Source organism: Brassica napus, chromosome A7 (assembly GCF_020379485.1).
Source record: "Brassica napus cultivar Da-Ae chromosome A7, Da-Ae, whole genome shotgun sequence".
Taxonomy (NCBI): domain Eukaryota; kingdom Viridiplantae; phylum Streptophyta; class Magnoliopsida; order Brassicales; family Brassicaceae; genus Brassica; species Brassica napus.
The window spans coordinates 12,720,003-12,732,477 of NC_063440.1; the positions used below are offsets into that span (position 1 = coordinate 12,720,003).

The window sequence follows — 12,475 nt, forward strand, 5'->3', positions numbered from 1 at the left end:
ATTGGTCCGTGACAAGCCGCGTGTGGCGTTGTGTAATTCGGATTAGACAAGTCTTTGTAAAAGATTGTTTAAGTGATTCTTAATAAAGAGACAGTTGGTCTTGAATCCTTTGTGTTCTTATTGGTTTCACCTGCTGTAGACTTTTCATTTGGTATCAGAGCGGGTCACCTCGTTGGATTCCGTATTCACATACAGGTTGAGGTCCTGCGGAAGAAGTCTTGAAACCATGAAAGAATTCAACACCCTACCGAGTCTCTACATGCTGGATGAAGGGAGTTTTGTCCATTGGAAAACACGTATGAGACATATCATTCGCGGAATAGATGAAGATGCTTGGACTGCTGTTGAAATAGGCTGGTCGGCACCTACTATGCTCATGGAAAATAAAACATATGCTCCCAAACCGAAGGAGAGATGGACAGAATCTGAGAAAGCCGCATCAAAGTTCAACTCGAAAGCACTTACTATGATATTCTCAGCTGTTGAACGCGACCAATTCAAGATTATCCAGGGCTGTGAATCAGCAAAGGAGGCATGGAATGTGCTGGTTAATCACTTTGAAGGTGACACAAGTGTAAGAAGAACAAGGATTGATCATTTAGCTTCAAGGTTTGAGAACCTGCGAATGGAAGATGACAAATCCATTGCTGACTTTGTGTCTAAGTTAAGTTCAATTGCTAATGAAACTACTGTTCTTGGTAAGAAGTATAAAGAAAAGAGGGAGAAGAATTTACAGTGTCAAGAGTGTGAAGGCTTTGATAATCTTCGTAACAAATGCCTCTTAGCAAAACGGAAAGAGCTCAAGTGTATTGGATGCAAGGGATTTGGACACACAAAGAGTGATTGTCCTAATAATCTGAAGAAAGACAAGTCTCTGTTATGCTTTAGTGACACTGAATCAGAAAGTGAGAGTGATGAAGAAGATTTGTTACACAATTTTGTTGCTTTCGCTGGTCAAGACACAATGGTTGATCATCATTCTAGCGCAGAGTCAAATTCAAATTCAGATTCAGAGAGAGAAGGAGAAGATGTGACTACTGATCTCAAGTCTGAATATACAACATTGTTCAGGAAATTTGCAGAGCTCAGTCATGAAAACCTGCAACTCATCAAAGATACAGCCATTTTGAAAGAGCAAGTCAACATTCTGGAGCTAGAAAAACCTGCTACAAAAGCTGAGCCAACATCGAAGATAGCAGAGAATGATGGTACATACGAGATTCAGTCTCTCAAGATAGTGATTGCAGAGCAAAATCAAGTTCAACAAGAGTCTGAAATAAAGTTTCATCAAATGAAACAACTGCTGAATCAAGAACTTGAAAAGAGTCAGCTTCTGGAAAGACAACTTACTGAAAACTACAAGAAAGTAAGAATGTTGAACACTGGATCAGCAAGTCTAGATCATATCTTGTCAATGGGGCAGTCTCCAAAAATTAATTGGGGTTTGGGTTATAAAGGATCAACTTCACAAGATTATGACAAGGCTAAAGGGATAGGGTTCATAAAAGCTGGAGTAAAATCAGATGACACACCAAAAGCTGCAGGACAAAAAGTTGACAAACCAAAAGCTGAAGAAAAATCAGGATCAGTGACAGAGTCTAAAGAGAATAAAAACACAGCTTGTAGGAATAGATGCTTATTAAGAGGAAAGCAAGGTCATCATGGAACTAGTTCTCAGGCAGTTGAAAAGAATGAAGTTACCAAGGTTGTAAAGCGCTCAATCCCAGTTGTTTCAGCTGAACTAAATGATGAATCTCAAGCAAACACAATGACTCCAAAGATACAAGACAGAAAAGTTGTTGCTAAGCGAAGGAATGGCTGTCACTTTTGTGGTAAGATCGGACATAGTGTTGCTTACTGTTATGCTCGCAGAAATCAGGTTAAAAGAGCATGGAGGCTGAATTTGTGCTTCATAGAGCCCAAGAAGTATGGATGTGTGTGGATTGCTAAAAGAGATCTTTATCCTAAATTCAGAAGACAGACGCGCCATGGGTTACACCTTGAAACAGATGTGTCACACAAACCTGTTGCAGAACCTGTTGAAGAAGCTATATGTAACTTTGCATGCATTGAAGTCAATGAACCAGAGATCATAAATCAAGCTAGTCAGAAGCTAAATCTCAAACATGGTTTGTCACACCTGGATAGAGAGAAACATACTGCAGATTGTGTATGCAATTTGTGTCAAAGTCACCTTGAAAAGGAAGAAAGGATGAAAAGGAAAAAGGGAACTTCAGTTCGTGGTGATCAAGGAGTCACGGTTTATGGAGGTTGTAACAAGAAGAAAACTGATACAAAACTGATTGGACATGTGAATCAGATGAGATCAATCATCCCTAAAGCCAGCGTTGCTAAAACAGAGAAGCTGTCTCGGAAAGATGTAACACACAGAGACGAAAGTGTTACACACGAAAGTATAAATGGGAGCTTGATATACCTCACTACCAGGCGATCCGATCTCGGTCTTACCACTGGCATATACACCCCGTGGCTAGCTATTTCAAGAGTATCACACCAATTGGTTGTCAAAGAAATCAGTAACCATGTGAAAGGTATCCTTAAGCTCAAGTTACATTATTCTTTTGACACTAACATGATGATGGCAGAAACTTGTGATGTCAATTGGATGTGTTACTGGGATGAGAACAACTTGAAGATGTGTCACAAGGCGTCACGTTGTCTTGCTGAAATGGAATACACAGCCTTGAAAAAGTTGTGGACCCTGATATTGGTAAAGAGATCGACACACCTTGAGTATGGTAGTCTTTTTGACCCTTTTGATGATCACTGCAATAACTTGAATGACATCTGCATAATCGAGAATCCTGTTCAATTATCATTGACTAAGCAAGTAGAAATTAGACATCATCCTGTTAGAGAATTGATCGAGGAAAAACTTGTTGTCATTGAACATGTTGCATCTGAGAATAAACTAGTTGACACAGTTACCAAACTACCTGAATTCAATGGCTTTTTGTGTAAGCGAAAAGTTTTTGGAATCTCTGATCTCTAACCTGTTTTGTCTTTGAGAGAAGGTCATGTGCATAACTGAAATCACATATTGAGTCACACCAACTAAAACCTCTTGTCAGCAAGTTTTGTCCATGTTAATAACAGAAACTACAATGACTGGGTCTGATCATAGCAGTTCACTGGAGAAAGGCACTCATCTCGGAACAGGATGCAACACATTTTGGTTCTGGTGTTGATCACTGTCTGGATTGAACGAAGTAACACGGGAGAGGATGAGTGTAACACATGCTGGGGTTTAAAAAAAAAAAAAAAGGATAAGTTAAAAGTGTGTCCTACAAAGAACAGGAAGTCTTACACATTGTAAAAAGAAAAGGTTAATAAGGCCCAACGTGATAGACACTCGATTTGAATCAGGATGCAACACATTTTGTATTTGACATCGATCAATGTCTTGATTGGGCAGAGGTGATTCATGTAATCCTCTGAAAAGAACATGAACAAAACACTACCGAAGAGGAAGAGGTAGGAACACAAGATACCCATCGTGTTGTCTGAAAACGGTGTGATCATGATCCCAGTCAAAGTGGAATCGGTTAGTAGCTGGATAGAGGAGCTTGTGACAGCTACTCGGCTGAGAAATAGCTACAGGTTTGCGCTGACAAGTTGATCTCTTTAATCGTCTTTTGTGATGAAATATGTGATAAAGTTGTTGCTGATCTATCTTCCTGACACAGAGAAGTTATCAAACTCAATTTTGTAAATTCATTTAATTATCTCAGATGTATATGCTAGGTGATTTATCATGGGGTCCTTATCTATTCTCTGCAGATGTGTCGAACTCAGCTTGCTATGTCTTTTACACTTCAGTGCTAAGTGAATTTAAATCTCTGGTTTGATAGAGTGAATAATTTGGGTCTTAACTGTCCTCCTAATCATTGATGTCTTTACTAACAAGATCTTTTGAGTGAGTCTTATAAGGTACATCCATCTTCCTTTGAATGGTAGCCAACAAATAAGTGTCATTCCTCTCCATGATCATGCGACTCATGTAAATCCAGGTAAGTATCCTCTTTGTGAACCGGTTAGTTTTATCAGAATATGCAATCAAGTAGAATCTGGTTATGGGGTTACAAGCAGGGGGAGGATCGTGTAAAAGATTGATTAATTATCTAGAACTATTGTAGGTACTTTTACACTGTACCTGCTTGAGAATTTGAGCAACTCACATATTGTTCTGTGACTGATGGTTTAGTGAATTATATTGCTTCTGCGCTTCACTGGTTATGTGTTTGTGAGTTGATGCTTGCAGATTTCTAGAGATTGACATATTCAGATAAAAAGGGGGAGAGTGTAAGCTCAGGGATCTGGAGCTTGACATGCTGGTGCATTGACACAGAAAGAGTGTTGATTGACATGGTTCTTTGGAGTATGGCTCGGACAGATTCAAAGAATATTGAAGTTTGGCGTGTTGCTGTTGTGTTACACATGGACGATAATGTGTAACACATCGACGTGGACAAAAGGAACTAAGACGTGATGACGTGGAGAGTTCCCATTGGCTGATCTTGTTGGAAAGATTTGGTGATGCTGATTTTTAGGAAAATAGATATTGCACAATTGGAAAGAATTGGTGGCAATAAATAGGAAAGCTTAGACTTAGGATTAGGTTAAGCTTTCAACGATATATTCTCACAGAAACACAAACAGGGGTTTTGGGGTTTCAGAAAGTGAGTGATTTGTAAACGTGATCAACAGGGGTTGGTTCACGCAAAGGGTAGATTAAGAATTGGTCCGTGACAAGCCGCGTGTGGCGTTGTGTAATTCGGATTAGACAAGTCTTTGTAAAAGATTGTTTAAGTGATTCTTAATAAAGAGACAGTTGGTCTTGAATCCTTTGTGTTCTTATTGGTTTCACCTGCTGTAGACTTTTCACGGGTTAGTTTTGCAATTGACCAGACAAATTTTTTTTTCTAACGCAGACTTCCCCAGTAGTCTCCGTCTTTACCTTTGACAACAAAAATAAAATTTTCGGTAGACTTACTAAGACGTCTACCTAAAAGAGGTTAGTTTTTTATTTGACCGAACTTTTGACTTTTCAAAATAGACTTCAACGGAAGTCTACAAAATGTAGACTGCCAACGAAGTCTATAAAATGTCAGTTTTGCATTTGACCAAAACTTTGACTTCGTGGAATAGGTTAGTTTTGTGTTTGACCAAAAAGTTTAAAAAGCAATCAAAAATTTATTAAATTGTAGACTTCATATGCAGTCTTCTTATCTTAAAAAAAAATGTAGACTGCGTATAAAGTCTACTTTTTAATTTTGGTCAAATGCAAAACCAACCCGTCGAATTTGAGAGTAGACTTCACAAGAAGTCTACACACCTGTAGACGTTCATTTTAATCTACTGATTTGAAGTCAAACTTGGTCAATTGCAAATCTAACCTCTTTAAAAAAAAATTCAAACATGTAGACTGCATATGAAGTCTAGTTCTGAAAGTCAAATCTTGGATGAATTCTGGTCAATTGCAAAAAGTAACCTTTTTAAATTGTAGACTGAAATGAAAGTCTACATGTAAAAAATTACAACTTTTATTCAACTATAGAAAGCAACCCGTAAAATGGTCAATTGCAAAAACCAACCCAAAGAGTAGACCTATTTGACAGTCTACGTCTGTAAACTGAAAAGAACGTCAACATCTTCAGAGACTAAATATTAAGTCTTCATAGAAAAATCTATAAAAATGTGAATTTGTGTATTATTCATTAAATTTTTTCTAGTTTTTTTGTTTGACAGTGTGTATTAGTTAATCCTAATGGGTTTGAGTGATTTTGAAAATAATTTTTTTTATAATTATGAAGGTATAATTCATTTGATTTGACAATGTTGTTAGCTAATAATTGTAGACGTATTTCTAAGTCTTCGTTTATAGTTTTGCTAGTAAGGCTGAGCTTGTTTCAAAGCTGAAGTCGGTGACTGTGGAATATAATTTTACATTTTCAGCATATAAGACAACAAAAACTCTGTATGTGGCTAAGTGTCGTGTTCAAGGATGTGGTTGGAAACTTAGAGCGAGTGTGAAGTATGGGCCAAAGACATTTTGGGTGACAAAATATTCGAAAAGGATGAAGAATCGGAAAGGTTGAAGAATGTTCCTTGTGCATGATGGCTGTACACATAGTAAACTTCTTGAAATGACACAAGAAGATTATGATCTGGACAACAAAATTGAGAAGATGGTGCTAACCTATTCCTTACCAAACATCATTTAAAACAAATGACTCCGATTAGGAATATACTCCTCTTATGCCTGTCACGAATAATCGACAAGTACGGAACTTGATCGAGTTATCTAAGACACACTTTGTATGCCTTTGTGTATCAAGCCTGCGCCAATACACTAAAAAAATTTGGATTGACTATATGTTAAATAATAAGTGTAGACGTTTTTGTAAATCTACAAATGTAGACTGCAGTTGAAGTCTACGTCGTAAATTCTATTAAAAGTGTATTTGTGTATTATTCATCATATTTTTTCATGATTTAATTATTTTACAGTGTATGTTAGTAAAATTTTAATGGTCTTGGATGAATTTCACAATTTAATGTGTTATAATTATACACTTGATACTTATTGCAAATTGTTTTGATTAGTGTTATTCTTGAAAATTTTTGGGAAAATTTTGTATAGATTTTCTTATTCTCACATGTGTGTTAGTTATTATTTTAGCTTATGGTGGTTTTACTTGTTTGGTTGGTTAGATCTTGTGAAAAAATTGACATCTAACAAAAAATTAATAATATCATACAAGTGAAAACAACTAAAAATAAATACAATGTTTATAGATTATGCATTAAAAAATTATTTAAAAATTAATATTTTATTATGAAAGTTATTACAGAGCAATATATTAAAAAGTATTCTTGAGTATGTTTGATTTTTCATAATCTTGATGCTTCAAATAAAGTCTTGGAAAAAGTACCTGCCAAATAAGATAGAGTTATGAGAAAAACATAAGATAAAAAATGAAATCATATTTTAGTAGACTTTTTATTAAGTCTACGTAAAGTTATTGTTTAGTAGACTTTAATTGAAGTCTACACTAATGGAAAATTTTCATACCTAAAAGTGTGCATTTAGAAAATTTGAAAATACTTTGTTCTGGAAAATATTTCAAAAATGGTTTTTTGTCATCCTTGTAACAAAGCAAAAAGATAATGTATGAATCTATAAATTTAGTTCATTATAAACACAACATATCTTATAATGAATATATGGAAAGCTTACATTTTTGGGAAGATGATTTGAAAATATTGGAAGAGAATACCTGCAAAATAAAATAAAATTTTAAAAAATAAAATAAAAATTAAAATAATATTTGAGTAAACTTCTAATGAAATTTGCTTAAAATTCAAGGCTAGTAGACTTCATTTGAAGTCTACCAGCCGTAAGTTTTAAGTAGATTTTAAATGAAGTCTACTCTATAAAAAAAAAATAGATCTGAAAATAATACATTAAAAATATGAAATAAGTTTAAATCTAAAAAACTTTTAAGAATATGATTTAATAGACAAAATAGTTATAAATTAAAGACATATTAATATGAATTTTAATATGTAACTTTATTTGAATATAAATACTAGAACACATATTTTAAATCTATAGATGTAAACCTTACATTTATAGGAGGAGAAGAGAACAACTATGGAAGAAAATACCTGCAAAATAAGATAAAATTATTAAAAAACATAGAAAAAAAATTAAAGTCATATTTTTGTAGACTTCCAATGAAGTCTGCTTAAACTTTGTGGTTTAGTAAACTTCATATGAAGTCTGCAAGGTTTAGTAAACTTCTTTAGAAGTCTACACTGTCTGATAATTTTCAGATCTGAAAAAATCTATATATTTTGAAATGTGAAAATAATTTTAAATCTGAAAATACTTTACATAATAGAATTTATAAGGTAAACTAGTAGTAAATTAATGTAGAGAGCTTGATCTATAAATTTATTTGAATATAAACATGTAAATACATATTTAAAATCTATTAATCTAAAACTTACATTTTTAGAGGAGATGATGAAATCCATGAGTGATAATACCTACCAAAAAAAGATAATATTGTGAGAAATAAACATAAAAATACACATTTAAAATCTATAGATCTAAAACTTACATTTTTTAAAGGAGAAGATGAAAACCATGAATCATAATATCTAAAATGACAAGATAATATTGTGAGAAAAACTTGAGAAAATTTTAGAGAGAAAGAAGATAATGAGAGAGATTTAGAAACAATTGAGAGAATTTTAGAGAGAAGAGAGAAAGTTTTAGAGAGAAGGGAGAGAGTTTTAAGAACTTGTGCAGCCACTTTAGAGAGAGATTGAATAAATTTTGTTTATATAGGGAGACAAAAATGTAACTAGGTTAAAATTTACGATACTGTAGACTTCGTTTGAAGTCTACTAAAATTAAAATTTTGGAGTAGATCTTACTATAACATAGTAGACCTTTTTGGAAGTCTACTATAATAATTTAATTATTGTTGTTTATTCTTTATTATTTTAATAATTTTAATATATGATTTATTAAATTTATTTCTTTATTTTTTAATAGTTATAGTATATGATTTCACTTTTTATTCTTAAGGAACTTAACTTAGTTTAAATATAATGATTTTTTGTAAAATAAATTGAAAAATATAGACTGAAAAAGACGTCTTCAGATAAATAGACTTTATTATAGGTCTACAAAACCCTAAACCACAAATATCAAACCCTAAATGCTTTGCTTGATAATCAAAAAGTCTCATTTATACAAAATATAAACTACTAAACATTAATATGCAGATTTAAGTTAATAAAAAAAAAAAAAACAAAATCTAAAATCTAACCCTATGAAATCAACTACTAAAAGACATAACATGTTTTTTTTTTTTTTGAGCAAAGACATAACATGTTAGAACCTTTTGTTTCTAAACTATGAACATAGTCTAGCACATGATAACCAAATTAGTATATATTCTTCAAAATTATTCGATTATATGAAATTTTAATTTATTTACTTCATATTATCCATTATATTGATGATTAGTTAAAAATATCACAATAATTATTTTTATACATTTTCAAAATTAAATTAGTAGACCAAATTAGAGTGTAGACTACAAAACAAGTCTATAAAGTAGACTTCGTAGGAAGTCTATATATATGTAGACTTCTTTTATTACGTGTAGACTTCCAAAGGATAGAAACGTAAAATACATTTATGTTTTTTGTTTGGTCATAAGGGTGAAATAGTACTTTCACTACTCCTTTAGGTTGGTTTTGCATTTGACTGAAAGTAGGGTACACTTTTACATTTGACTTGAATATTTGGGTTGGTTTTAGCAAATGTCCCAAGAATATAATAGTATTTTGATGATCATATATCTTATAGGAACAGATCATTGGATAAGTCAGTGTCTATGCTTCAGAAGCAGCTCTCTGTTAAACAGAGCTCTCAACCGATTGTTGATGTCTCAACAACAAATACTTCGACAGAAGGAAACCAAAGGAAGAAAGTTTTCATGGTGATTGGTATCAACACTGCATTTAGCAGTAGAAAACGTCGTGAATCTCTTAGAGAGACTTGGATGCCTCAGGGTTATTGTTTGATGTCCCTCCAAATATTGTGCCTTTCATACTTCATTGTCTCTAAATCTTGGTCATCTTTATATATATCACAGGGGAAAAGCTTGAGAAATTGGAAAAAGATAAAGGAATTGTCGTCAAATTCATGATTGGACACAGGTTAATTCATAGAATAGTAATGGAATACAATATAGTCTAATGGTTTTGTTTATTTTTATGAGATTGAGATTCTTAATTACTTGAGTGTGTATAAAATTTTTTGTTGGCAGTCCGACACCACATAGTATATTGGATAAGGAAATTGATTCAGAAGATGCTCAATACAAAGATTTCTTTAGGCTGGTGAGATTAAATGAACACTTTATATTTTCTAGGATCATTTTACTGTTTTCGTGATATATTTTTTTTGTTGTGCAGGATCATGTGGAAGGATATTATAATCTGTCTGCGAAAACAAAAAGCTTCTTCTCCAGTGCAGTTAGAACGTGGGATGCTGAGTTTTACGTCAAGATTGATGATGATGTTCATGTCAATCTTGGTATCAAACTCTGCTTCTATTTTTCTTTCTCTTCTCATTGAATTAAACTGTTAAGTATCTTTTTGCTCACGTCTTTGCCTTTGTTAGGTATGCTTGCTTCTACATTAGGTATGCACCATCATAAGCCGATGGTCTACATTGGATGTATGATATCCGGACCTGTTCTTACTCAAAAGTAAAAATCTCATTCTGTGTTATTGTTATCTCTTAAACTTTTTCGATGCCATCTATTTAGATTTTAAAGCAGACTTTTATGTATTTATCATAACGTTTAGGACGTCCAAGTATCGTGAACCAGAGTTTTGGAAATTTGGAGAGGAAGGTAATGAATATTTTCGACATGCTACAGGACAAATCTATGCCATCTCAAAGGATCTTGCCACATACATATCTAACAACCAGTAAGTAATTAACTAAGTGTTCATGATTTATCAATGACGAAAAATATGTTCTCCCAAGGAAATGATTATTATCCAAGCAAATATAACATTTGACGTTTAACTTTGCAGGCCAATTTTACACAAGTATGCAAATGAAGATGTGACACTCGGGTCATGGTTAATTGGTCTTGAGGTTGAGCATATCGATGATCGTAATTTCTGTTGTGGTACACATCGAGGTAAAAAAAAAACTATATATATATATATATATATATATATCATTTACTTTTTTTTTTGTTGTAAAACTATATATATTATTTACTATGCTTCAGAAGTTTTTTTTTTTGGTCTAAATGTTAAAATTTATACCACTTTTTTGAGTTTTTACAATGATTTGAGTTTTATCTCATGTGGTTACTCTCTTTTTCTTTCTCATTTTCCAAAGATTGTGAAATGAAGGCAGAGGCTGGTGAAGTGTGTGTGGCGTCTTTTGACAGGAAGTGCAATGGGATATGCAAATCTGTCGATAGAATGTGGACCGTTCATGTGATGTGTGGAGAAGGTGATAAAGCCGTGTGGGATGCAAATTATAACTTTCTTAGATAAGAAAATGTAATAAGAGGAGATGAACATTTTGTTTTTGTAAAGAACCAAAAGGTATACAAATCCGCTTACTTGAGAATAATCTGAGCAAATACCTTTTCGTTTAATATGTCTTTTTTGTTCGTGGAAAAAAATAAAAAGAAAGAAAAATAGTGAGACTTTTATACTTGAATGAGTGGGATTGCTTATTATATAGTTTTCCCGATATGAAAAACCTATTCTTAATTGTGATAGTTTAGTTGTTCAAAAGAAAATTGTTATAGTTTAGAAGTATTTTCCATAGATACTTATGGCTCAAATGAGCCATGAGTTTCTACTCTTTAGGTCTCAACAAAGAGATGCTCTGGTTTATGTCAAAGATTTTGTTTTCCTTATTTTCGTCTATACTGTCCAAGATCATTATTTGAAAAAAGACATTAATCATATGTTATATTTATTCAAAGTACTACTGAAAGTTAATAAAAATACTAAAATTTTACGAAGAGTAACTTATACTAAGAATACAATAGTGTCAAGTGTTGTCAGAGCTTCTGTTGTGCGTTTTGCCTCTCAACTTTAAATTTAAAGCTCATTTTTAAGGAACTTGTGCTAAAATCTTAGTTAACAAAATCATGATTCATTCCGCCAATTAGTGATCACCCACACAACAACAAAACAATGCAAAAATCAGGTAGGAGAGCAAGATGCCCATTCACATTTATACTAACTATGTGTTTTCCTTCATCATGTACAGAAATAAAAGTTTTTAAAATTTAAATTATACTTAAAATAAAATTTGTTAATTTTATATTTTATTCTTTACTTACAATATTTAATTTTAATTTAATTATAAGTAAAATTTAATATAAAATAAAATATTTTTTTAAAAAGTTATATTTAATAATATATATTTTATATATATTTAAAATTATAATCTTGGAAATATTTTTATTTTTTTGGTTAAAATATATTAAATTAAATTCTATAAAATTAAGAGAAAATTTTGTTGTATCTAAAATTTGTGGATATTAAAAAAAAACTAATGGTATTGGAATTAGAAATTTACAAAAAAAAAATTAAAAAAAACTGCATAAATTTTGAAGAATTGTTTTAATAATAAAAGTTATATATCTATAAAATAGAACTAAATTTTAAATTTTAAAATAATATTACATTTTTATTTTATTATTATATTATTTAGGGCAATTTTCTTAAATAGACTATTTTCAAGTTTTTATCACAAAAATAGACCATAAGGAAGAAAATGATCAAAATGTTTCATTTAATAGTTAAAAAGACTTTAATATCCTAGATATATAAATACAAATAAATAAATAAAATAAATAATAAAATAATTTTTTTGGGACAA

General features: G+C 31.9%; 1 protein-coding gene across 1 annotated transcript; it reads left to right on the forward strand.

Annotated features, from left to right (window-relative positions):
* Window positions 1-3,541: 3,541 nt before the first annotated feature.
* On the forward strand, window positions 3,542-11,206 carry LOC106356401 (probable beta-1,3-galactosyltransferase 5). Its single transcript, XM_048735517.1, has 9 exons — window positions 3,542-3,621; window positions 9,413-9,618; window positions 9,702-9,765; window positions 9,876-9,948; window positions 10,024-10,144; window positions 10,232-10,319; window positions 10,420-10,545; window positions 10,654-10,763; window positions 10,970-11,206. Exons 1-9 carry the CDS (start codon window positions 3,542-3,544, stop codon window positions 11,128-11,130), a joined length of 1,029 nt encoding a protein of 342 aa, XP_048591474.1. The 3' UTR covers window positions 11,131-11,206.
* Window positions 11,207-12,475: the final 1,269 nt, after the last annotated feature.

What these genes read in the sequence shown, in the direction of transcription:
- LOC106356401 (XM_048735517.1), top strand. Translation starts at nt 3,542, where the DNA reads ATGATCCCAGTCAAAGTGGAATCGGTTAGTAGCTGGATAGAGGAGCTT. An exon ending in ACAAAGATTTCTTTAGGCTG is followed by an intron (nt 9,949 to 10,023) that starts GTGAGATTAAAT and finishes TTTGTTGTGCAG; the next exon opens with GATCATGTGGAAGGATATTA. An exon ending in TGATGTTCATGTCAATCTTG is followed by an intron (nt 10,145 to 10,231) that starts GTATCAAACTCT and finishes TGCCTTTGTTAG; the next exon opens with GTATGCTTGCTTCTACATTA.